At 35.5% G+C, this 25,068-nt stretch overlaps 1 protein-coding gene across 11 annotated transcripts in view; it reads right to left on the bottom strand.

Moving 5' to 3' along the window:
* The window catches only part of GPHN (gephyrin), a 624,840-nt gene that overhangs the window by 117,481 nt on the left and 482,291 nt on the right, over positions 1–25,068 (bottom strand). For all 11 annotated transcript variants that reach the window (XM_027571275.2, XM_035728121.1, XM_027571272.2 and 8 more), the window contains one exon: positions 2,418–2,555. In XM_027571275.2, the coding sequence (XP_027427076.1) occupies positions 2,418–2,555 (138 nt within the window). The remainder of the gene's footprint in view (positions 1–2,417; positions 2,556–25,068) is intronic.

Raw genomic sequence — 25,068 nt, forward strand, 5'->3', positions numbered from 1 at the left:
TGAACACAGCAGGGGGAGTGGGAGAGTGGAGAAGCAGGCTTCCTGCGGAGCAGGGAGCCCAACATGGGGCTCGATCCCAGGACCCTGGGATCATGACCTGAGCTGAAGGCAGACGCTTAACGACTGAGCCACCCAGGCACCCCAGCATTTTTTTTTCTTAAAAGAAAAATAAAAATGGCCATTTTAATTCTGTTTTTTTCCTTAGAAGAACTGGAATTTCTATCTAAATGTGACTTTGGCATAAACAGTGAGATCATCCAAGGGACTGATATTAAGGAAAACTACCCTGAAATTATCACAAGCCAGGGATGTTAACTTATTTTTATAATAAGTATTACTTAAACTTTTTTCCAACTTAAGTTTATATTCATATTTTCTGAAAATGTCTTGGTGTTGATATAAAAATATCTGAATATTTTGCTTTTAATAATACAAAGAAACCTACTTCATTATAATTACTTTCTGAAATCACATAGTTAATTGCTGACTAATTCCCCACTCCAATTTTTAAATCTTTATTTCCTTTAATAAGGAGTAAAACAAAAATGAAAGAAAAGGTTTCAGCCTAATGATATACACATACCTAGAAGAATATAAGGCAAAGATATATAACTATATAAAAACAACTTTTGTCTAAGTAGGGTTGGGGACCAAAGAGCCAGAACTGGGCATTTAATATTTCACTGGTTTTTGACTCTTTTTTTAAAAAGTTTTATTTACTTACCTAATCTCTACACCCCACATGGGGCTCAAACTCGAAATCCTAAGAGTCACATGCTCCCCCGACTGAGCCAGCCAGGTGCCCCATAGGCCTTTTAACATAACTTATTATGTTTTCTACCATTATTTTTGGTATTTTAATACTGAAAGAAGAGCACTATCATGTAGTAAAAAGAAGAATGTAAGTCTTAGCTTTATTCCTATTCCTTTTCTGCTGCTCTGAGTTTCCTAGCAGAAAAATTATGGTGTTGGTATAGATGCTCTCTATTGTTCATTGAAGTTTGAATATTTTATGATCCATGAATGAAGTCTTTTATTTGTAAAATCAATTCTTTTGTGTTTATCTGTATAACAAAAACAATTGAGAAACTATATTTTATTCAAATTGCACTTAAACTTCTATGCTGAATTTTTAGAAAAGAAAATGGTTGATTAAAAACTGAAAACAATGGAGAACACTACCTATCCATTGTCTTTCCACAGGCTGGTCTCCATGTGCTTTTAACCTAAGAGCTTATATGCTTCTCACTGAAAACAGGAAGATGGATGAAGCAGAAATCCCAGAGGTCAGACTGGTTGCTCAGTGATCAATGGATAAATTAATATGGTTTTGATATTTTATATTTAAAAAGACGTTTTCCACAAAGGAAAACATGGTTACAAGACACATTTATTATCTCCCACAAAAAGGACAACAGGACATCAGGCAGACATAGAGTTAACTATTTTCCTCACTTGGTGCTGATAACCCTTTCTTTCTTTTTTCTATAAGACTTATTTTATTTAAGTCTTTTTTTAAAAAAATATTTATTTATTTATTTGAGAGAGGGAGACAGTGGGGGTAGGGGCAGAGGGAGAGAGAATCCTCAAGCAGACTCCCCACTGATCATAGAGCCTGATGTGGGGCTTGATTCCAGGGCTCTGAGATCATGACCTGAGCAGAAATCAAGAGTTGAACACTTAACTGACTGAGTCACCCAGGTGCCCCTATTTTATTTATTTGAGAGAGAGAGAGAGAGAGAGCACGCATGAGCAGAGGGGGAGAGGGAGAGAGAATCTCAAGCAGACTCCCTGCTGAGCATGGAGCCTGAGGCGGGGCTTGATCTCATGACCCTGACATCATGACCTGAGCTGAAACCAAAGGTTGAACACCCAACCAACTGTGCCACCCAGGCGCCCCTGATAATCCTTTCTTTAGTTTAGAGTATTGGTTTTTTTTTTTTTAAAGATTTTATTTATTTATTTGACAGAGAGAGACACAGCGAGAGAGGGAACACAAGCAGGGGGAGTGGGAGAGGGAGAAGCAGGCTTCCCACAGAGCAGGGAGCCCGATGCGGGGCTCGATCCCAGGGCCCTGGGATCATGACCTGAGCCGAAGGCAGACGCTTAACGACTGAGCCACTCAGGTGCCCCTAGAGTATTGGTATTTTGACGGACAGGCTAAACAAGGTTGATTATTTTCCTTCCCTTTTTATTTTTTTATGAAAAAGAGGCTTTATACGTGCTTTATTCTATACACCATTAAGATTGATCTTAGAGTTGAGTAGAAATAAGAAGCAAAAAAGCAAAAAGAATGATGATAGTGATTGTGATAATGGTTAATAACCTTCTCCTTCAGGAAAACCATGTATTTATACTATATGAATCTTACTTGGAAAAAAATGAAAAGAAAAGACAATGGGCAAATATAATAGTACCTCGGTAGTTGATGATTTCTGTCCCAAGCACCGGAGTCATCTCCAGGACTGTGATGAAAGCTTTGTCCATAGATGTTAGAGGAAAAGGAGACATGCGGTGTCTTCTAGCCACCTTGGTGATATCAACAGCACTGTGACCTAAACAGGAAGATAATTAACTAAGACTATGATGCTGAAACAGTGATTACAAAGTGGTAATGTCTTATAAATATCATCAATTCTCATTTTCATATGTCTGTAAATGAACATTACAAGGTAAGAAATCTTCTCCTTCTTCCAAAATATAGCCTGCTTAGGTGGAATATTAACCCAAGCCAGCAGTGTTATATTATGTGTCAAAACTTGGTGAAATTTAATGTTATTGGATAATCCTTTTGAGTGCTTACTATGCATTATGGCATTATTCTAATTAACCTTCACAACAACCTTATGGGGAGGCATTATTATTATCTTTATTTATAGATGAGGAAAGAGAGGTTTATATATCTTGGCCTAAATCACAGAGCTAGTAACAGCACAGACAGGACTCAAACCGGGGTAGTGTGGCTTCAGAGTTAATGTCCTTAACCACATACTAAACATCGAACACTTAATGAGCTAGTTAGTAAAATGAAATACTCAAACTTGAATTTATTTAGGAGTTCATAGGAAATTTTCTTTTTTAAGAAAAGTCACAGGAAAAGATTATTTAGCTACTCACTCCTTATTCACTCTTCTTCATGGCATTAATATTACCCATACACTAAAACTCCTAATTTATATCTCCAATCCCAACCTCTACCTTCAACTCTAGATTTAAATGTCATCTAAACAGCTGGTGGATAAGAATGTGTATCTCCAAACTTATAAATCATCCAACATGCACTTGGATGCATAACAGGCAATTGAAACTTAACATGTTCAAAATCAAACTCTTAATTCCCCCACCCTTCTATCTTGCCCTTATGATGTTTTAGTCTCTTACAATTTCCATCTCAGAAAATAGCAACTTGATTCTTCCAGTTATTAATCCAAAATCTGGGAAACATCCTTGATTCTTCTCTTTCTGTCAGAACCATATCTAAACTACCTTTGAGATATCTTGAGAATCTGACTATTACTTACTATCTCCACAATTACTACAATAGTTGGATCCATCATTTATTTCCTGGGAAACTGAATAGCCTCTTAACTGATCTCCCTACTACTGTCCTTGTTCCACTATAATTTATTCTCCACATAGTAGTTATGGTGATCCTTTTAAATTTTAAATTGGATTGTGCTAATCTTTGCTTATAACTCTCCAGTGACTTTCCATCTCACTCAGAATAAAATATTTGCTATGGCCTACGAAGTCCAACATATTATGGCTTCCACTATCCTCATCTCCTACCATTTCCCCTCTTGATCACTGTGCTCTAACCATACTGGTTCCTTGCTTGTCTTGAGCATGCAAAATACATCTCTCCTCAGGGTCTTTGTACTTGGTATTTTGTCCACTTTGACATCCTTCCCCAGGTATAATGGTTCCATCCATCCCTCGTTTCTTTCAGGTCATTGCTAAAATATCATCTTATCAGAGAGGCCTTTGTTAAACATCCTATGTAGAATATTACCCACCATCATTTTCTATTCTTTTTATCCTTTCTTCATGGATATATAAATAAATACACACATATATATGGATATTCATATCCATATGCCTATAATTTATATAATATATACATTTATATTTATTTGTTTATAGCCTTCCTCTTCATAGAATGTAAGCTCCATTGTCTTTTTTGTTCAATGTTATGTCCAGTATCTAGAACAGTATTTGGCACATATTAGGCAATAAAAAAAAATTTGTTAAATTAATGAATCATTTAATGACAAAAAGGGACTTCTTAGATCACTATATTTTCATGCATAAATAAGTTGGCCTTTTCTTTGGAACCTTAAAGGTCTATAGCCCAGATGATAAACAGAAAAGGAGTAACTGCAAACACAGTTGGTTGGCTATCCTGTCTGCTATCCACAACTCCATTCTTCCCTAGCCACTGTGCAGCAGAGCGTGGTCATATGATAGAGTTCTGGCCGGTAAGATGTTGGAAGAAGTCCCTGGGGGCAGAGTTCCTATGGTGAATAAGACGATAAAGAGATAAAGCTTTAAGAGGAGAAAGCTTTTGCCCTTCTTTCTTCTTTCTGCTTGGAACATGGGTAGATACTGGGAGGTGCCGTAGCCATTTTTTAACCATGAGGGTGGAAACCCACACAGTAAGTATGGAAATACGAGAAGAAAAAAGAGCCTCTGCTGACAATATTGAGTTGCTGTACAAGCCCTGGACTGCCTGTCAACAGGCTTTTGATATGAAAGACAAATAAGCTCCTATTTCTTTAATCCACTTTATCACGATTATATATATTTCTCAGTAGTCTCTAAGTTCCCAGTCATTGCAATTTATTATTATACCCCAACCCAACCCCAGAAGCTGCTTCAGACATATTCACTGAATAAACTCAAAGGTACCACCTCAAAGAGTTTCCATTCTAAGATGAATGATATTGTCATAAGTACTGAAAGAAAAAGACATATAAAGATGCTTATACTTATCACATTTCTCTCCAATAGGCAATCATAAAATTAGAAAATTTTCAAAGCTTGAAGGGCCTTAGAGATTTAGTGCTAAACATGAATAACATTTCTACTCAAAATTTAAGTGAACGCTTATAAAGGATTATGTATGATATGATTTATCATTTACTTACAATTTGAAACATAAATTTATTTCTCACTTTCACCGAAGTCCCACCTTTCTCATTAAATATCATGAAAACATATTGTCACAACCAGTGTAATTGGAGAAAATGATAGAGATAGGGTCTTCTGTTTTTTATTCAGGTTTATAGGTCTCAGAGATGATATTTTCTAAAATATGTTTTACTTTCTTTATGGTGCAAATTGTGTAAAACCTTATAAAAACTGTCCTTTTAAAATATTTAGTTTCTGAGGAGAAAATTTTACTTTTTAACTGAACAGTTTATTTGTTGAATTGCTTTGTAATAGAATTTTTCTTATTAGAAAGCTAGGTTGATTATCAGTGATACACATATCTATTCAACAAATATTTCTTGAATGCATTTTATGAGCCAGTTATGGTTAGGGACTTGGGATACAGAGCGGGATACACCCTGCCATGAAGAACATTACAGCTCAGTGGAAAGGAAAGATGGTAAATAAAAAAATAAGAGCAGGTAGGTAGTAAACCACCTGATGATGGTTCTCTAACTACAGAGACTGGTGGTTCTCTGTCTCTCTCTAAGTGGAAATTACAGTGTGGATACCTACCAGCCTGGAAAAATCTTTCCCCAAAATCTTTAAAATAATTTTGTACCTTATTTATATATATATTTTAGGGCACCTACCACTTCTGTTTTATGTTATAGACATTTAAATATTTGTCTTACCTGTGTTAGTCAACTGTAACAACTCCTTTGAAGGTAAACCCTATATTTTACTAAATTTTTGGCTTCCATTTTTTAAAGAAACATGATTTCAACTATTTTCTGATGTTGACAGTAGTGATTCACAAGAAGCTTCAAAGTGAAAGCTTCAGAAAATTTAAGAATAGTTATCTCTGACTCCTTTTATTTTACAAGTTATAATCCCAAAGCACTTTTATTTGTCCTGGCCATTACAGAACTCAATCAGACAGGAAAAAGGATCAAGAATTGTTTTTTCCACACCCTAATCCTCTTCTTGATTCTGAGCCCAGCATAGAAAATCTAATGGAAGAGGAAAAAAAGTATGTACTTTTATGTCTTGAAGGCGAGACGGATTATAGCCTAGCAGCCAAATTTCCCTGAATGGTCCATAAAATCCAGTTTGGTAAAGTAGAAAGGAAGGAAAGGATAATTTTTTTTTTAAAGTAAGAAGGTTATAATAAAAGGCAGTTTGGTTTTTGGATAAAAAATATCCAGAAATTGAGAGAAAATTTAGATAGTTTTTCCTATAAAGCAAAGATTATTTCATGGCCATAAATATATTCTTATAGCTACCTTACAAAGAAATACCAATGGTCACAAAGAGAATCTGTGAGGGCATTAGCTCCATTCAACTCATGTACTCTACAAAACTAACATGAAAATATGTGTCCTATATAGGAGATTATAGTGTTCAAGGGAATATTTATTTTAACTTATAATAGTAAAATTAGCTGGTGATCTATGGCTATCACTGATAATTTGTAGGCAGGGTAGCTACTTTAACAAAAATAAACTACAAAGTGCTGTAGGATATGGGATCTTTATATGCAAGTGGGGCAAGGATGGGGAAAGGATGTCTAGACTTAGACATCCCCTCCACTAGTAGATGTCTGAATTGAGCAAAGAATAACAGGTTTGAATTATCATAACATCTAAATTGATAGCATTCTTCTGCAATCAGTTTAATTTTCTCAAGTAGACTTACAGGATTAAAGCAATTCCAAATTAGCCACAGATTGGTGACCTGGAAGTTTCTCTTGGAAATCTACATTTCTATAAGTAAAACTTAAATTGTCACTTTTATATTTTCTGGTGCATAAGTCCAGGTGTGGGATTGACTATATTTGAGCTTGGAATCTTTGCAGGTAAAGTACTCAAAATGTTATTGAGATTTCCTATCTTCCATGTAGCAGTTATAACTACTAAAAAGACTATATAAGAAGTCAGTGTAAAAACAGTATGGATTCAATCAGGATTGCCATCATGAAGGATATGTTTAAATACTAATGGCAATGTCTGTGATATACAAGGCCTTCAAAGAGGCACAGAAAGTACAAATGGATTCCTTTCTACTGAGTAGAATAATTAATAAGGATCTTTGTCATATAGCAGTAACCTTTTTCTTATGGCATGGCCATTGTGAAATGAGCTATTTATACCAATGAAATTACTTTCCCCAATTCAAATGCATCCTTTTCAATCTGACAATTCTTAATATACAATGTTTCATCTTGGCTTGAAAATCCACTCTAAATTAGAAGTAAATGAAGAAAAGATGATTTCAAATGATAGAACATAATATAATAGAAACAATATATTTTAAAATGTTTATGCTACCCAGATCAATCCGTACCTTCAATGCCATCCCAATCAAAATTCCAATGACTTTTTTCAAAGTCCTGGAACAAACAATCCTAAAACTGTATGGAATCAGAAAAGACCCCTAATCAACAAGGAAATGTTGAAAAAGAAAAACAAAGCTGGGGGCATCACGCTGCCCAATTTCAAACTATATTACAAGCAGTATCATGAAGACAGCATGGTACTGGCACAAAAACAGACATACAGGCCAATGGAACAGAATAGAGAGCCCAGATATGGACCCTCAACTCTATGGTCAAATAATCTTCAACAAAGCAGGAAAAAATATGCAATGGAAAAAAGATAAATGGTGCTGGGATTATTGGACAGCCACATGCAGAAGAATGAAACTCGATCATTCTCTAACACCATACACAAAGATAAACTCAAAATGGATGAAAGACCTCAATGTGAGACCGGAATCCATCAAAATCCTAGAGGAGAACATAGGCAATAACCTCTTTGACATCGGCCACAGCAACATCTTTCAAGATACATCTCCAAAAGCTAGTGAAACAAAAGCAAAAATGAACTTTTGGGACTTCCTCAAGATAAAAAGCTTCTGCACAGCAAAGGAAATAGTCAACAAAACGAAGAGGTAACCCACAGAATAGGAGAAGATATTTGCAAATGACACTACAGATAAAGGGCTGGTATCCAAGATTTATAAAGAACTTCTCAAACTCAACACCCAAAAAACAAATAATCAAGTCAAAAAATGGGCAGAAGACATGAACAGACACTTCTCTGAAGAAGCCATATAAATGGCTAACAGACACATGAAAAAATGTTCATCATCATTAGCCATCAGGGAAATTCAAATTACAACCACACTGAGATACCACCTTATACCAGTTAGAATGGCAAAAATGGACAAGCAAGAAACAACAAATGTTGGAGAGATTGTGGAGAAAGGGGAACCCTCTTACACTGTTGGTGGGAATGCAAGTTGGTACAGCCACTTTGGAAAACAGTGTGGAGGTTCCTCAAAAATTTAAAAATAGAGCTACCCTATGACCCAGCAATTGTACTCCTGGGTATTTACCCCAAAGACACAGATGTAGTGAAAAGAAGGGCCATATGTGTCCCAATGTTCATAGCAGCAATGTCCGCAATAGTCAAACTGTGGAAAGAGCCGAGATGCCCTTCAACAGATGAATGGATAAGGAAGATATGGTCCATATATACAATGGAATATTACTCAGCCATCAGAAAGGATGAATACGCAACTTTTACATCAACATGGATGGGACTGGAGGAGATTATGCTAAGTGAAATAAGTCAAGCAGAGAAAGTCAATTATCATATGGTTTCACTTATTTGTGGAACATAAGGAATAGCACGGAGGACATTAGGAGAAGGAAGGGAAAAATGAAGGGGGGGAAATCGGAGGGGGAGACGAACCATGAGAGACTATGGACTCTGAGAGACAAACTGAGGGTTTTAGAGGGGAGGGGAGTAGGGGGATGGGTTAGCCCGGTGATGGGTATTAAGGAGGGCACGTACTGCATGGGGCACTGGGTGTTATATGAAAACAGTGAATCATGGACCACTACATCAAAAACTAATGATGTATTCTATGGTGACTAAAATAACATTTTAATAAAATAAGAAAAAAGAAACAAGATATTCATGCAGGTTCTTCTTGATTAAATTAAAATCCTCAAGAGGAAACTTTATTCCTCAAAACAACAAAACTGCCTAAAAGTGTAAATAATTATTCATTCTTTGGATATACAGAAAATCTCAAGGAAGAGGCTTGTTCTGCCCTATTAATAATACTGCCTTTCTTTAACATACTATTTGCAGCTTGAATTCCTTATATTTCTACTTTCTGGATCTTTTATAGCAGCAAACCACCTAAAATAATGAATAGCTTTCCTAGGAAACCTAAAGAGTGAAAATGATAGTTTGTTTAGGTTAAATAGATTTTCAGCTTTGGGAAAGGAAAAACTGCCTTAACGTCAAAGCCCAAGGATGCTGTGCACATAGTGGTCACATAGAAAATTTTCGTTGAATAAGGTCCTAAATGCTTGATTTTAATCACTCTAGAATATACAGCTTGACAAAGATGAGCTGAGAGATAAACACTATATACAATTTCAAACATTATTCTGGTCAATAATTTCAATGTTCTTTTTACTAGACTTGTCCATTTTTAAAAACAATTGCAAACATTTATTAACAATAAATTGAAACTAGGGTTTTCTTCTCTTTACCTTTTTGTTTAGAAGTGGTAAAAGGGTCAGTGCAGTAGGGAAATGAAAAATGAGAATAAAAAATATTTTAGCTGTGGTCAAGCAGTCAGAGAAATGGAAAATTAGCTTTGGGTTCAGTGTATGTACTGCCTAAGTAATTAACACTCTAAGTAAGTAACACTGTAAGTAAGTCCTTATAGGTTATCTTTAGATCAGGAGGTTTATCTATAGAAAAATTATAAGGCCAAAGGAGGAAAAAGTAATTTATTTCCTATGGTCAGGTGTGAACTGTCTTTATAGCTATCTTCCTTCTGCTTTTATTTTCAATTCGTTACATACAAGTAAGCTAAATATATAATATTAAAAGTAAACAGATAAAATTAGCTGAGAGTATAGGGTAAAAAGAGATTAAGTGAAAAAATGATATTAGAAGTATAATGATAAAATAGATTAGCTAAAGCAACACTAAAAAGGATAAAATTATTATTTTCATTTTTAAAAAAGATTTTGTTTATTTATTTGAGAGAGAGCACTTGCGTGCATGTGCATGCACGTGGGGCAAGATGGGGGCAGGCAGAGGGAGAGGGACAAGCAGACTCCCCACTGAGCAGGGAGCCCACTCATGACCTGGGCTGAAGGCAGATGCTTAACCAACTGAGCTACCCAGGTGCTCTAAGGATAAAATTATTTTTAAAAAACTGTAAGTAGGAGTCAAGTGCTAAACACCCAACAAAGGCAAGCAAAGTCTTTTGAGTTAAGGTGGCTGTAATTTTTCATGACTGTCTTTATGGGGCTGGACTTCACTACAAGTGTTTTAAGAACTGAGGGCTCTTATTTGCAATGACGTGGATGGAACTGGAGGGTGTTATGCTGAGTGAAATAAGTCAATCAGAGAAAGACATGTATCATATGACCTCACTGATATGAGGAATTCTTAATCTCAGGAAACAAACTGAGGGTTGCTGGAGTGGTGTGGGGTGGGAGGGATGGGTTGGCTGGGTGATAGACATTGGGGAGGGTATGTGCTATGGTGAGCGCTGTGAATTGTACAAGACTGATGAATCACAGATCTGTACTTCTGAAACAAATAATGCAATATATGTTAAGAAAAAAAAAGAAGAAGATAGCAGGAGGGGAAGAATGAAGGGGAGTAAGTCGGAGGGGGAGATGAACCATTAGAGACGATGGACTCTGAAAAACAAACTGAGGGTTCTAGAGGGGAGGGGGGTGGGGGGATGGGTTAGCCTGGTGATGGGTATTAAAGAGGGCACGCTCTGTGTGGAGCATTGGGTGTTATGCACAAACAATGAATCATGGAACACTACATCAAAAACTAATGATGTAATGTATGGTGATTAACATAACAATAAAAAATTATTAAAAAAAAAAGAACTGAGGGCTCTTGAGGAAGGCCTCAAACCATGATCCTTAGGTTCTTGCCCTTATTAGCAGCACTAGTGCTGTATATAGATTAAATATTGTGGGTACTGGTTATAGCTACTATGGCAAAAGACCAGCTTTCAACATAATCTTCCCCTTTCAGATACAATCTTTCCCTTTCCCCTTTCACAAACTTTCTTTCATCAGATCTTTCTCTTTGCTTACACTCTTGGTAATTACCCTCTGCTTTGCTGTCATTCTGCTTCAGGAATACAAACAAATATATTATCTGATTTAAAAGCCCTTGGTTCGTTCTTGTCCTGCTACTGATTTCTGGTTTTGTGCCCTTTTTGGGTCTCTGAACTTCAGCTTGCTTTGTTAGGCTGCTAGGACCCCCTTTTTAAACCTAAATAGCTAAAAAGCTGAGAATTCTCTTATTTCCCAAAGAGGTTGTCAGGATATAATTTCAGAGGCATTAATATAAATGTATGTATGTATATATGTGTATGTGTATATATATATGTACACACATATATATAAACATAAATATATTTTTGTTAGCTTCTATTTGGAATGTTTTCATAAGTGCCACTAGCATTAAATGCAAAATTAGAATTGTTTTCTTCAGTAGGTCCTTGTTCTAAACATTCTTTAAGACAATGGTAGAGAAAAAGTAATTTTTCTTTAGAAATCATGCCATTATATCTGTAAAAGTGGAATCTAACAAGTATCTTTTAAAGCCCTTTCTAAGCATTAACTCACTAGTCTCTATAATGCCCTGGGGAAAAGAACCAAGAGAAGTTCCAAGTCATTTTTGTAATTAAAGGAGTTTTATCAGCTCATAAAAGTCACATTTCCCTTAGTTAATCTTCTCTAGATGGTGTTGTTTTTCATATTATTAGGTATAAGCACATAAAGCTTCAACTCCAGAATGCCTATCCTAGTTATTAGTTTTAATGACAGACTAATAAAAAAGTAAATTTTGACTAATATCTTTTTTAAGTTGTAAACATTGTTAAACATGATCATTAGGCATGTGGTAGATGTCAATTTGTATAGTTGAGAAAGAAAATCTTAGAACAGGTGATCATACAGGCAAATATGAAGACTGAGTCAGTGTCCTTGGAGAAAATAGAAATCTAGTTTTTAAAGTATTTTGCACATAAGCAGAGACTATAGAGTTTATTCTATATTATTGGGCACTTGGTATGACTCTCATCTTTCGATAGCCTAAAAAGTGGCCTTTCGATAGGCCTAAAAATTCACAACTAATTCTGCTGATATGAGGGCTATCGTTTTTTAAAAAAGTATAAATCACAGTATGACTATAACTGTAGAATTAAAATACAATCCAATGTGTATAATGGAAGAAAATAATTATATGTGTTAGTAGCAGTTATCTTTAAGTAGTAGCATAGGACTGATTTTTTCTCTTTCCTACTTTTCTGTATTATTCAGATTCTTGACAATAATCCTATATTACTTAAAAATATTTAATAAATGTTTTAAAATTTGAAATAATTATTTTCTTAGCCAACCCTAGCCAATATCTTCCAAAGTCATGGTCCAAATTCTGGGGTTCTAAGGAAATTTCTCAACAGCATCTGATTTAATTGTGTTTTTAACCATCAAAAAAGTTTCTTACATGTACACCTGAAACTAATATAACACTGTATTTTAAATATACTGGAATTAAAATAAAAACTTTAAAAAAAAACTTCCTATTGCCCTAGGGATACAGTTCAGATGACCTAGAGTAATGTGTTAGGCTTTTCATGATCTGTCCTTTCTCTTTGATTTCATCCCTCTTTGCTCTTACATATACCCTTATTCCAGCTATAGCAAACTTAATAATTTCTAGTACACAGCATGATTTTTTTCTCACACATCTGTCTTAACTGCTCTTTATTTCCAGTCCAGCTAGCAAACACCTGCTTATTTTTTAAGACTATAAAGATAAAGTATGAGTCATATAAGATCTTATAATTCATGTTGCCTAAGTTAGAAACTGGTGGTCATTCTTGACTTCCTTACCTTCCATATCTAGTTCCCAATCCTGTAAATTGTGATTCCTTAATATTTGAAAAAATCCTGTATTATTTTTCTATTTCTATTGCTCCAGCTTTAATTCAAGCTCTCATCAGATTCCTGCTTCTGATCTCACCCAGAATCAATCCATTCTTCACATAGTAGTAAATGTTCTTTCAAAATTTCAAATTTAATCTTGTCATTCCATATTCAAATTCCTTTATTAACCTTTACAATAGAATCCAAACCCATTAGCATGGCAATTAGGAGGTTCATCTGCAAAAACTATATGGCCAATTGGAGGTCATAATTTGGTAACTTCTCCAGCCTCTTATTTCCCTTATTACCTTCCTCCTCAAACTGCACCCCCCCCATCTGTTTGTCAGAATGCTCGGTGCATAGTAAGCTCTTCATAAATGTTAGATATTTGCATTAAGGGTGCCTGGGTGGCTCAGTCAGTTAAGCATCCTACTCTTGATTTCGGCTCAGGTCATGATCTCAGAATTGTGAGACTGAGCCCTACGTTGTTGGGCTCCATGCTGGGTGTGGAACCTGCTTAAGATTTCCCCTCTCCCTCTCCTTCCTCTCCCCCTCCCTCCCTAAAGAAATGTTAGATATTTGCATTAATATTATTTTTAATAGAGTTATCATCTGAGATAGATTTAAATTCATGTGGAAAGAACAGTTTGAATAAAGCAGCTGCTTTTGCTTTCCCACATTTGTCTCCACTTTTTTCTACCCTGCTCTGTGCCCCAAAGGGCTAGCATTTATGGATAGAACCAACAGAATCCTTATACCTGTGACTTCTGCTTGAGTTCAACCAATGGAAACCATTGGCAGAAGAATGGAGAGCACAAGAATACAGACAAGATATTTATTCCTTTGGCCTCCTGTCTGCTGGTTGGCAGTGGTTATGTTCCTTTAATAAAAACAATTAGCTCTGTGAGGCAGGCCTCCATAACAGACTTATTTTAGACATATTCCCTTCCTTGGCTCCTTTTAAGAGTAGCAACAATTTCCTGCTTTTGCTATCCCCCAAAGTTCTTCAACTTATCTTGCTTTTCCTTAACCCCGGCTACTCTGTTGTAACTAGTTCCTTTATTAAATTCTCCATTATCCTGTTTGAGTGATACAGCAGCCAAGGTGAGACTGTATACAATATGATTAGGGAAGAATGTAGAGATTGATATTGGTAGAGCACTGGGTTCCTAATGGGGATCAGAAGAAGTTGAGGCTAGAAAAGTAACTAAAAGCAGACCATAAAAGCCCTTGAATGCTAGGCTTTGGAGACTGAACTTTATCATGTAAGCCAATTGGAAACCATTTACATAATTTTATCATGTAATCCAACATCTTGAAGTTTTTAATGTAAGAGTGACACCTATAAAGATTTCTTGTAGGGGCGCCTGGGTGGCTCAGTCAGTTGGGCGGCTGCCTTCAGCTCAGGTCGTTGTCCCAGGGTCCTGGGATCGAGCCCTGCGTTGGGTTCCCTGCTCAGTGGAGAGTCTGCTTCTCCCTCTCCCTCTGCCTGCCTCTCTGCCTACTTGTGCTCTCTCTCTGTCAAGTAAATAAATAAAATCTTAAAAAAAAAAGATTTCTTGTAGACAACAAGTTTTACCATAGAAAGTTTGAAAAATTAGCTCAACATCACATGTCTAAATAAATAGAAGACCAGATGTCCAGAATTTGGCTGGTGTGCTTTCTCCTATATTATGCTAGGGAGACTTTCTTTCCTTCAGCTTCACTTACTAAAAATAAATTGAATACTCTCTCTATGTAAGGCACTTTATTAAACACTAGGGAGTAATGCTGAATAAGATGAGATTCCTATTTCTCAGTCTCATGGAACACAGAAATCAGAGTGTTTTAAGGAAAAAATAAAACGAACCTGTAAATGCTTATGTTTTAATGTTAAAACAAAAAACTGTGTATGATAATGCAGAAAAGGGAATAACTAATTCTGATGGCACAAATGGTAAAGTTCCACAGAGGAGGTGACAATTGAGCTTTAAACAATAAGAAAAAGGGGGGGAACATTTGAAACAGAATGAACAAAATAATAGAGATTTGGAAGTACTAAAAGTACTTCTTCACCTAATGAGGCTGGAGGTGGAAAGGATGAAATATAAGGCATAACGGTGGTCATCTCAGTTAAGGATAGGATTTGAAGAGACTTAATACTGTAGAAAATGGAGAACTATTCAAGATTTTTTATAAAGAAGTGATACATATTTAAAAATGCAATACTTGACTGATGGTAGCTTGCAAGGAAGAGAGACTGCAGTCAGGCAGAACAGTTAGTATGCTACAACAATCTTAAAAGTTAGAGACAAGGAAGGCCTGAACTAATAGGAACTGGAAAAAGAATATTTAGAAGAGCCATAATAAATGGTTCTATGACCGTGCTTTGGGAAGGAGGGGTAAATGTTATGATGAGATTTCAAGTTTGGTTATGAGGGTAAGTGGGAATGACATTAACTAAGATAGCAATAAAGGGACAATTTGGAGGGAAGGGTACTTAATTTGGTTCTGATGAGGGAAATGTGAGATCCCAGCAGAATATCAAGGGGTGATTCCAGTATGTAACAAAAAGAGGAGTCTGGAATTTGGGAGAGAAGGGTTTTTCACCTTGTGTGATTGAAACTCTATACATATGGAACAGTAACACCCCATTTCCTCCTCCTTCCAGCCCCTGGCAACCACCATTCTGTTTTCTGATTCTATGAGTTTGATTATTTTAGATACCTCATATAAGTTTTTGCCTTTTGTGACAGTCTTATTTCATTTAGCATAATGTCTCAAGGTTCATTCATGTTCTAGCATATGACAGGATTTCCTTCTTTTTAAAGGCTGAGCTGAGTAATATTTCATTATATATATGTATTCATTCATCTGTTGATGGACATTTAGGCTGCAGAAGCTATTGTGAATAATGCTGCAATGGACATGGATATGCAAATATCTCTTTGAGATCTTGCTCTCAATTCTTTTGGATATATACTCAGAAGTAGGACTGCTGGATCATATTGCAGTTTTACTGTTAATTTTTTGAGGAACTTCCTTACAGTTTTCTATAGTAGTTGCACCATTTTACAATCCCACCAGCAGTGCACAAGGGTTCCAATTTCCCAATTTCTCCACATCCTTACCAACACTTGTTATTTCTGTTTTTCTTTCTTGTAGTGGCAGTTTTGATTTGCATTTCCCTTATGATTAATGATACTGAGCATCCTTTCACATGCTCAGTGGCATTTGTATATCTTTGGAAAAATGTATATTTCAAGTCCTTTGCCCAATTTTTAATTGCTTTTTGTTGTTGAATTGTAGGAATTCCTTCTATATCCTAGAGATTAACTCATTATCTGATACAAGGTGTGCAAATATTTTGTCCCATTCTATAGGTTGCTTTTTCATTCTGTTGATTGTGTACTTTGCTATGCATAAGTTTTAAAATTTAATGTAGTCCCATTTGTCTATATTTGCTTTAGTTGCTGTTTTTGTGTCGTATCATTGCCCATTCCAATGTCATGAAGCTTTCCTCTTATGTTTTCTTCTAGTTTTATAGCTTTAGATCTTATGTTTAGGTCTTTAATCCATTTTGAATTAAATTTTTGGTATATGGTATAAGATTAAGGGTCCATCTTTAATTTTTTTGCATGTGGATATCCAGTTTTCCCAACACCACTTGTTGAGGAGACTATCCTTTCTCCATTGTGTAGCTTTGTTGGCACCTTTGCCAAAGATCATTTGACCATATATGTGACAGTGTATATCTGGGCTTTCTATTCTGTTCCATTCATCTATATGTTTGTTTTTATGCCAGAACCACACTGTTTAGATTAATATATCTTTGTAGTATGTTTGAAATCAGAAAATGTGAGGCCTGTAGCTTTGTTTATTCTCAAGACTATTTTACCTATTTGGGGTTCTTTGATTTTTTTTCACTGAATTTCTATTTCTGAAAAAAATGTCTTTGGGATTTTGATAGGGATTGCACCAAATCTTTAGACTGCTTTGGGTAATATGAATATTAACAATATTAAGTCTTCCATGTCATGAACAAGAGGATGTTTTTCCATTTATTTTCGTGTCTTTTAGAATTTCTTTCAGCAATATTTTATAGTTTCAGTGTACAAGTCTTTTGCCTCCTTGTTTAATTTATTCCTGAGTTTTTAATTTTTGATACTATTGAAATGCGGTTGTTTTCTTAATTCCTCTTGGATTGTTTATTGTTAGCATATGAAAACACAACTGATTTTTTATTATTGAGTTTGTATTCTGCAACTTTGCTGAATTCTTTCATTCTGACAGTTTGCGTGTGTGTGTGTGTGTTTGTGTGTGTGTGTGTGTGTGTGTGTGTGTAATCTTTAGGGTTTTCTTTTTTTTAAAGATTTTATTTATTTATTTGAGAGAGAGAATGAGAGAGAGAGAGAGAACATGAGAGGGGGGAGGGTCAGAGGGAGAAGCAGACTCCCTGCTGAGCAGGGAGCCCGATGTGGGACTCGATCCTGGGACTCCGGAATCATGACCTGAGCCGAAGGCAGTCGCCCAATCAACTGAGCCACCCAGGAGCCCCATCTTTAGGGTTTTCTACATATAAGATTGTGTCATGTGTGAACAGAGATCATTTAACTTCTTCCTTTCCAGTTTGGATGTCTTTTATTTGCTTTTCCTGCCTAACAGCTCTGATTAGAACTTCCAATATCATATTGAATAGAAGTGGTGAGAGCGGGTACTCTTGCCTTGTTTGTGATTATGAAGGAAAACCTTTCAGTTTTCTACTGTTGTGTATAATTTACCTATGGGCTTTTCATATATAACTTTTATTATGTTGAGCTAATTCCTTTCTATTCCTATTTGGTGAGGGTTTTTATTAAGAAAGGGTGTTGAATTTTGTCAAATGCTTTTTCTACATCTATTAAGATGATCATGTGGTTTTTGCTCTTTGTTCTGTTAACGTGGTGTGTTCTGTTTATTGACTTTTTTATGTTGAACCATCCTTGCATCCCAGGGATAAATCCACTTGTTCATGGTGTATAATCTTTTTAATGTGCTGTTGAATTTGGTTTTCTTGCTGAGGATTTTGCATCTACATTCATAAGAGATATTGGTCTGTATTTTTCTCATAGTATCATTGTGTGGCTCAGGATAATGATGGCCTCAGAAAATGAGTTATTAAGCGTTCCCTCTTCTTCAATATTTTGGAAGAATCTGAGAAGAACTGGCATTAATTATTCTTTAATTGTTTGGTAGAATTTACAGTGAAGTCATCTGGTTCGGGGTTTCTTGGTGGGAAGCTTTGGGTTACTGATTCAATCTGTACTAGTTGTTAAGCCTGCTTGAATTTTCTACACCTGCATGATTAAGTCTTGGTAGAACGTATGTTTCTAGAAGTTTATCCATTTCTTCTAGGCTATCCAATTTGTTGGAATATAATTATTCAAAGTAGTCTCATAATCTTTTCTTATTTTTTGTGGTCTATTTTGAGTCTTCTCTCTTATTCTCAGTCTAGCTAAGGGTTTGTCAAATTAGCTAATTTTTTTATTTTTTATTTTTTAAAGATTTTATTTGTTTATTTGACAGAGAGAGAGATAGCGAGAGCAGGAACACAAGCAGGGGGAGTAGGAGAGGGAGAAGCAGGCTTCCTGCAGAGCAGGGAGCCCAATGTGGGACTCGATCCCAGGACCCTGGGATCATGACCTGAGCCGAAGGCAGACGCTTAACGACTGAGAAACCCAGGCACCCACATTAGCTAATTTTTTTAAAACAACTCTGTTTTGTTGATTTCTCCTATTGTTTTTCTATTCTCTATTTCATTTATTTCTGTTCTAATATTTATTATTTTCTTCCTTCTGCTAACCTGGGGATTAATTCTTTTTTTTTTCTAGTTCTTTGAAATGTACCATTAGATTACTGATTTCAGGTCTTTCTTCTCTTTTAATGTAAGTATTTACTGTTATAAACTTCCCTGTATTATTGCTTTTGCTGCATCCCATAAGTTTTAGTGTTTTGTTTTGGTTTTCATTAGTCTTAAGATATTTTCTAATTTCCTTGTGATTTCTTGGCTCATTGGTTGTTCAAGAGTGTGTAATTTTCCACATATCTGTGATTTTTCTAATTTTCCTACTGTTACTGATTTCTAGTTTCATTGCCTTGTTGTTGGAAAAGATACTTGGTAGATTCAACTTTCTTAAATTTGTTAAGGCTTTTTTTTAAGGTCTAACATTTGATCTATCCTGGAGAACGTTCTGTGAATAAGTATAAGCAGGATATGTATTCTGCTGCTGATGGGTGCAGTGTTCTGTGTATATCTGTTAGGTCCAATCATTTTATAATGTTGTTCAAGTCCTCTGTTCCCTTGCTGATTTTGTTTGGTTATTCTATCCATTATTAAAAGTGGTATATTGAATTACACTATTATTATGTTACTTTCGATTTCTTCCTTCAATTCTGTCCATGTTTGCTTTGTATTTTTGGGTACTCTGATGTTAGGAGCTTATGTATTTATAATTGTTATATCTTTCATTGTTATGGAATTGACTATTTTATCATTATATAACATGCTTCTTTGTTTCTTATAACAGTTGTTTTTGACTTAAAGTCTATTTTGTCTGATATAAGTATGGCCACTCCTGCTCTCTTTTGGTTACCATTTACATGGAATAGTGTTTTCCATTCTTACACTTTCAGCCTATGTGTGTCTTTATATTTAAGGTGAGTCTCTTGTAGTTGCATCTTATTTTTTTTAAATCCATCCAGCCACTCTATGTCTTTTGATAGGGGAATTTAATCCATTTACATTTAAAGTTAGTACTGATAGGGAAGTACATACTATTACCATTTTAAAAATTGTTTTCTGTTTGTCTTGTAATTATTTTGTCCCTCTTTTCCACTCTTGATGCTTTGCTTTGTGTTTCATTGAAATTTTTGTATTGACCTTTGATTTCTTTCTCATTTCTTTCCTTGTATATTCTGTAGGTATTTTGTGTGTGTGTGGTTTCCTTGGAACGTACATAAAACATCTTATAGTTACAACAATCTATTTCAGCTCATAATAACTTCAATCAGATACAAAAACACTACTCTTTTACATATTCCCACTCCCACTTTATATTAACTGATGTCACAAACCACTCTTTATATACCATGTATACATTAACATAGTCTTAAATTTATTTTTTGATTTTACCTTTTAAATTCTATACCAAAATTAAAAGTGCTTTACATACCATTATTAAAATATTGTAGAATTCTGTATTTGTCTATGTATTTACCTTTGCTGGTGAGTTTATATTTTAATATGCATTTGTGTTGCTGTCTGATGTCCTTTTGCTTCAATCTGCAGGAGTAACTAGCATTTCTTGGAAGGCAGGTCTAGTGGTGATAAACTCCTCAGCTTTTGCTTATCTGTGAAAGTCCTTGTTTCTCTTTCATTTCTGAAGGATTGTTTTGCTGGAAATAGTATTCTTGGTTGACAGTCTTTTTCTTCCAGGACTTTGAATATATCATCCTACTCCCTTCTGGCCCATAAGGTTTCTGCTGAGAAAACCACTGATAATGTGAGGAAAGCTTCTTTAGACATGAGTTGCTCTTGCAGCTTTCAAGATTTATTTATTTTCCACTTTTGACAGTTTGTCATGTCCCTTGGTGTGGGCCTCTTTGGATTCATCCTTTTTGGAATATTTTGAGCTTCCTGAATTTTGATGTCCATTTATTTCCTTAGATTTGGGTAGTTTTCAGCCATCATTTCTTCATACAAGTTCTCTCTCTCTTCTCCTCTGGAACTCTCATGATGCTTATATTGGTTTGCTTAATGTTGTTCTATAAATTCCTTAGGCTTTCTTCACTTGTCTTCAACTTTTTTCACTTTGCTCCTCTGACTTGATAAAATTCAAATGATATTTCTTCAAGTTCTTTCTTTTGCTTGATTAAGCCTGCTGTTGAATGCTTCTAGTGAATTTTTCAAGTCAGTTATTCTTCAGTTCCATAATTTCTGTTTGATTCTTTCTTAATAGTTTCTACATCTTTGTTGATATTCTCATTTTGTTCATGCATTGTTCTCCTGTTTTTTGCATAGCTGTCTATCTGTATTCTCCTGTAGATCATTTAGCTTCAAGAAAATTACTTCTAATTCTTTGTTAGGAAATGCATAGATTTCTGTTTCTTTGGGGTTGGTTTCTGGCGATTTACTTTGTTATTTTTTTTTTTAAAGATTTTATTTATTTGAGAGAGAGAGACAGAGAGAGCATGAGCAGAAGGAGAGGGAAAGGGACAAGCAGACTCCCTGCTGAGTGGAAAGCCCAACACAGGGCTTGATCTCATGACCCTGAAATCATGACCTGAGCCAAAGTCAGACACTTAACCAACTGAGCCATCCAGGCACTCTTATTTTGCTCATTTGATTGAGCCATATTTCTTCGTTTCTTCATGTACCTTGTGATTTTTTTTCTTCTGAGTTTTATGCATTTGGGAAAACAGCCACATCTCCCAGTCTTTATAAATTGACTTTGTACAGAGGAAGACTTTCACAAAACAGCCCAGCTAGAGATTCTGAGGGTTTCATGACTTCTCTTGGATGTGCATGTAATTTTCTAATCAGAGGTTTGTTGGTTTCTTTTTCAAGAGTCCATAGTCTCTTGTTTCCCCTGGTATCTGCCTATAGCACTGTAATCTCTCTGGTGCTGCAGTAGTAAGCCACCTACTCTTCTTTAATCTCAGTGTCCCCTTGGCATCCAAAGTATGCCAACTCAAGCACCCTAAGTCAAATGAGACAGAAACCAATCCTTTGGATAGGCCTCCCCCTGACCTCTAAACTGGACTGCTGCATATACATGCTGTGCTCTTTTCTCTTCTACCTAAGGAATGAGCTGGGAGTTGAGTGCCTTTTCCCTGTAACAGTGAACCATGTCAGCTTCTGCACTATTTCAGACTCTCCAGTGTCACTGCAAGGTGCCACTGCTCTCACTTGCTTTCAGTGGCCCCCAGGCACACAAACTATGCTGATTTCATCAGCACTCCAAGTCAGATGAGACAAACCAGTTCCTTTGGTAGCCTTCAAAAAACTGAAACGTTGGATGCTGATTCCACTCTTGTCTCTCCTTTTCCCTCCAGTGAGAAGTTGCAAGCTGGGTGTTCTCTGATGACCATAGTGAGCTGTGCTGACTTAGGGGGAGCAGAGATCATAGGTAAAGTGAACATACTCTTCTTTCCCATTTTAAATGACCTTTGCTTGTCTTATTCTTGGCTTTGCACTCACCTGGGGTTTGCAATTTATTAACTGGTTTGTGGAGTTCTCACAAAGGTATTTTGCTCCATATACTATTGTTAAGTTGGTATCTCTGTGGAGAAAAGAGGGGTGGGACTTCCTATTCCATGATTGATTGATTGATTTTTTCCTATTCCATGACTTATTAACTTAATGTTTTTAGCTGTACCAGATAAAATATTGACAATTAAGAGGCTAAAAAGATTGACTAAAAGTAATAAATGAGTCACAATTTTTCATATGAAATAAAACAAGATCAAATTTAAATTGAAGGTAAATACTGCTTATGAAATTATTAGGTTTCACAAATAAAAAAAGAAAAATGTTTGAGAACTTGGTAAATAAACTACATGAAGATATATGAAAAAATCTGATTTACTTAGGAGATTAGATGAAAAGGTTGAGAAGGGCAGTGCTTATAAATAGTAAATCTTATAATAAATATTTATGGAAGTGAATTGCTAATTATCTTTAGTTATGTAAAGAAAAATTGAAGAAGTGATGATAAGCAGTTGTCTTATCCAGTAAGTGCCAATCAAGAGGGTAAGGGATTAGATCACAGCAGGAGAGAATTAGGAAAATTTTTCTAAAAATAAGAACTACAAGAAATTAACATACTTCTTCAAGGACTATTTCATAAATCTCTTAAGAATTTCTCCTCATAAAGAAAAAAAAACTTCATTTTTTTCAAGGTGGGGTGAGGGGCAGAGGGGAGAGGAAGAGAGAGAATCCCAAGCAGGCTCCACACCCAGCACAGAGCCTGAGGTGGGGCTCAATCCTACAACCCCAAGATCATGACTTGAGCCAAAATCAAGAACTGGTCACTCAACTGACTGAGCCACCCAGGCACCCCGAAAACTTCATGTTTTTGGTGCAAGAAATTTAACTACAAGACTTATCTATCTAGGATAAGTTGAAAAGCATAAGACTAGAACCAAAAAGTATGATAATATACTTTAGGCAAAAGGTTGTGAATTTGGTGACAGTAGTGAGAATGAATGAAGGAATAATAAGGGCCAGAATGAAACATGAAATAATTTAAACAGAAGGAGCAGTTAAGAAAAAACAGTATTGGTAACAAAAAGATTAATGCTTTTGCTAATGTTTATTGTTTTCCTTCTCTGCTCCCATTCTCTTTTCTTACTCTGGATGTTCTGTCGTCACTTCCTTGCTCTGCTTGCCCAGGGTTTTCCTTTCATTTATTTACTCACTCACCAATTCATCCCATTTACTGAGAGATCCTGGGAACAGTACGAGTGCACAAGACAGATGAGTTACTGCAAGGAGCTTAGGGGGGAGTGGAGGGAATAAGTGGAGAAGGCAGAAAAGCACTCTACTGTAAATGGGCTTGCAATAAAGTATGAGAACTACAGAGTACTAGAGGAGAACATAAGAGAGACACTTTGTTCAGATTTGGAAGGTGACAGAAAGCCTTTTTCTTAACTGCTTCTTCTGTTATATTTCCTTAATTTCCATAATTTTTCCTTAATATGTCCTTAGTATTTGTATTGGGTTTGTTTGTTTGTTTATTTATTTTAGAGAGGGAGAGAGAGAGCAGAACCATAAAAAAATCATAAAGTTCAGTCGATTAGTATAAGACTAGCAAACTTTTACACATAAAGTAGGAAAAGCAAAGTCTTATAGAAAGTTAGGAGCTGCAGATAAACTAAATACCTAAAATTTTTCATTTAACAGTTCTGGTAAGAATTTTAATGAATATTTATCTTATTTGCATCCCAATGAACCTGTTCTATTATATAATGAATGTCTCCAACAAAATAGTAATGTCTTCAAGTAAACATGTCCTTAATATAAAATTATTTTAAAATTAAAAGTCCATTAGAGACCTAGATAAATGTGCCATTCTTTGAGAACTGGCAAAACAAGTTGGAAAAAGAGTGGTTTGAAAAGGAAAGTGATACTGAGTCAGTTTTAAATCCAGCCATGGGAAATCCCTTACTTGAATAGTGTCTCAACTGAATCATTATTCTAGTTTTTTGCTGCTAAAGTAGTAAAATCTCTTAATTCATTCAAAGGAGAAAGTCAATTCTGTTTTTATATAACCCAAAACCTGAAGCCTCTATTTTACTTACTATATGGTTTGTTCAAATAAGAATCTCCAGAAATTAGCATACAATTTTATACATAGTTAAATGAAGAAGGATGCCTTCTTTTAGGCACCAAGTTAGGGCGCAGATAAATTATTTTGCATTTTAGGGATATTTCTACCTAGATAAGTACTGTTGGCTATTACATTATAGTCAGAATTGAAATGACTTTACTATTTTATGTCTTTATCAACACAACTTTTGGATATTTGTACATTTTCACAACTTTATTAATCCAGAAAACTACTGCCTGAGAAGATAAAACTTGCAAATACTTTTATTATTAATTCTAGGAACTTCTTGACCCATTAATTCTTTTTTTTAAAATTTTATTTTATTATGTTATGTTAATCACCATACATTACATCATTAGTTTTTGATGTAGTGTTCCATGATTCATTGTTTGTGTATAACACCCAGTGCTCCATTCAATACATGCCCTCTTTAATACCCATCGCCAGGTTAACCCATCCCCCCACCCCCTCCCCTCTAGAACCCTCAGTTTGTTTCTCAGAGTCCATAGTCTCTCATGGTTCATCTCCCCCTCCAATTTCCCATTCACTTTTCCCTTCCTACTATCTTCT

The sequence above is a fragment of the Zalophus californianus genome, chromosome 6, assembly GCF_009762305.2.
Source record: "Zalophus californianus isolate mZalCal1 chromosome 6, mZalCal1.pri.v2, whole genome shotgun sequence".
NCBI classification, from domain to species: domain Eukaryota; kingdom Metazoa; phylum Chordata; class Mammalia; order Carnivora; family Otariidae; genus Zalophus; species Zalophus californianus.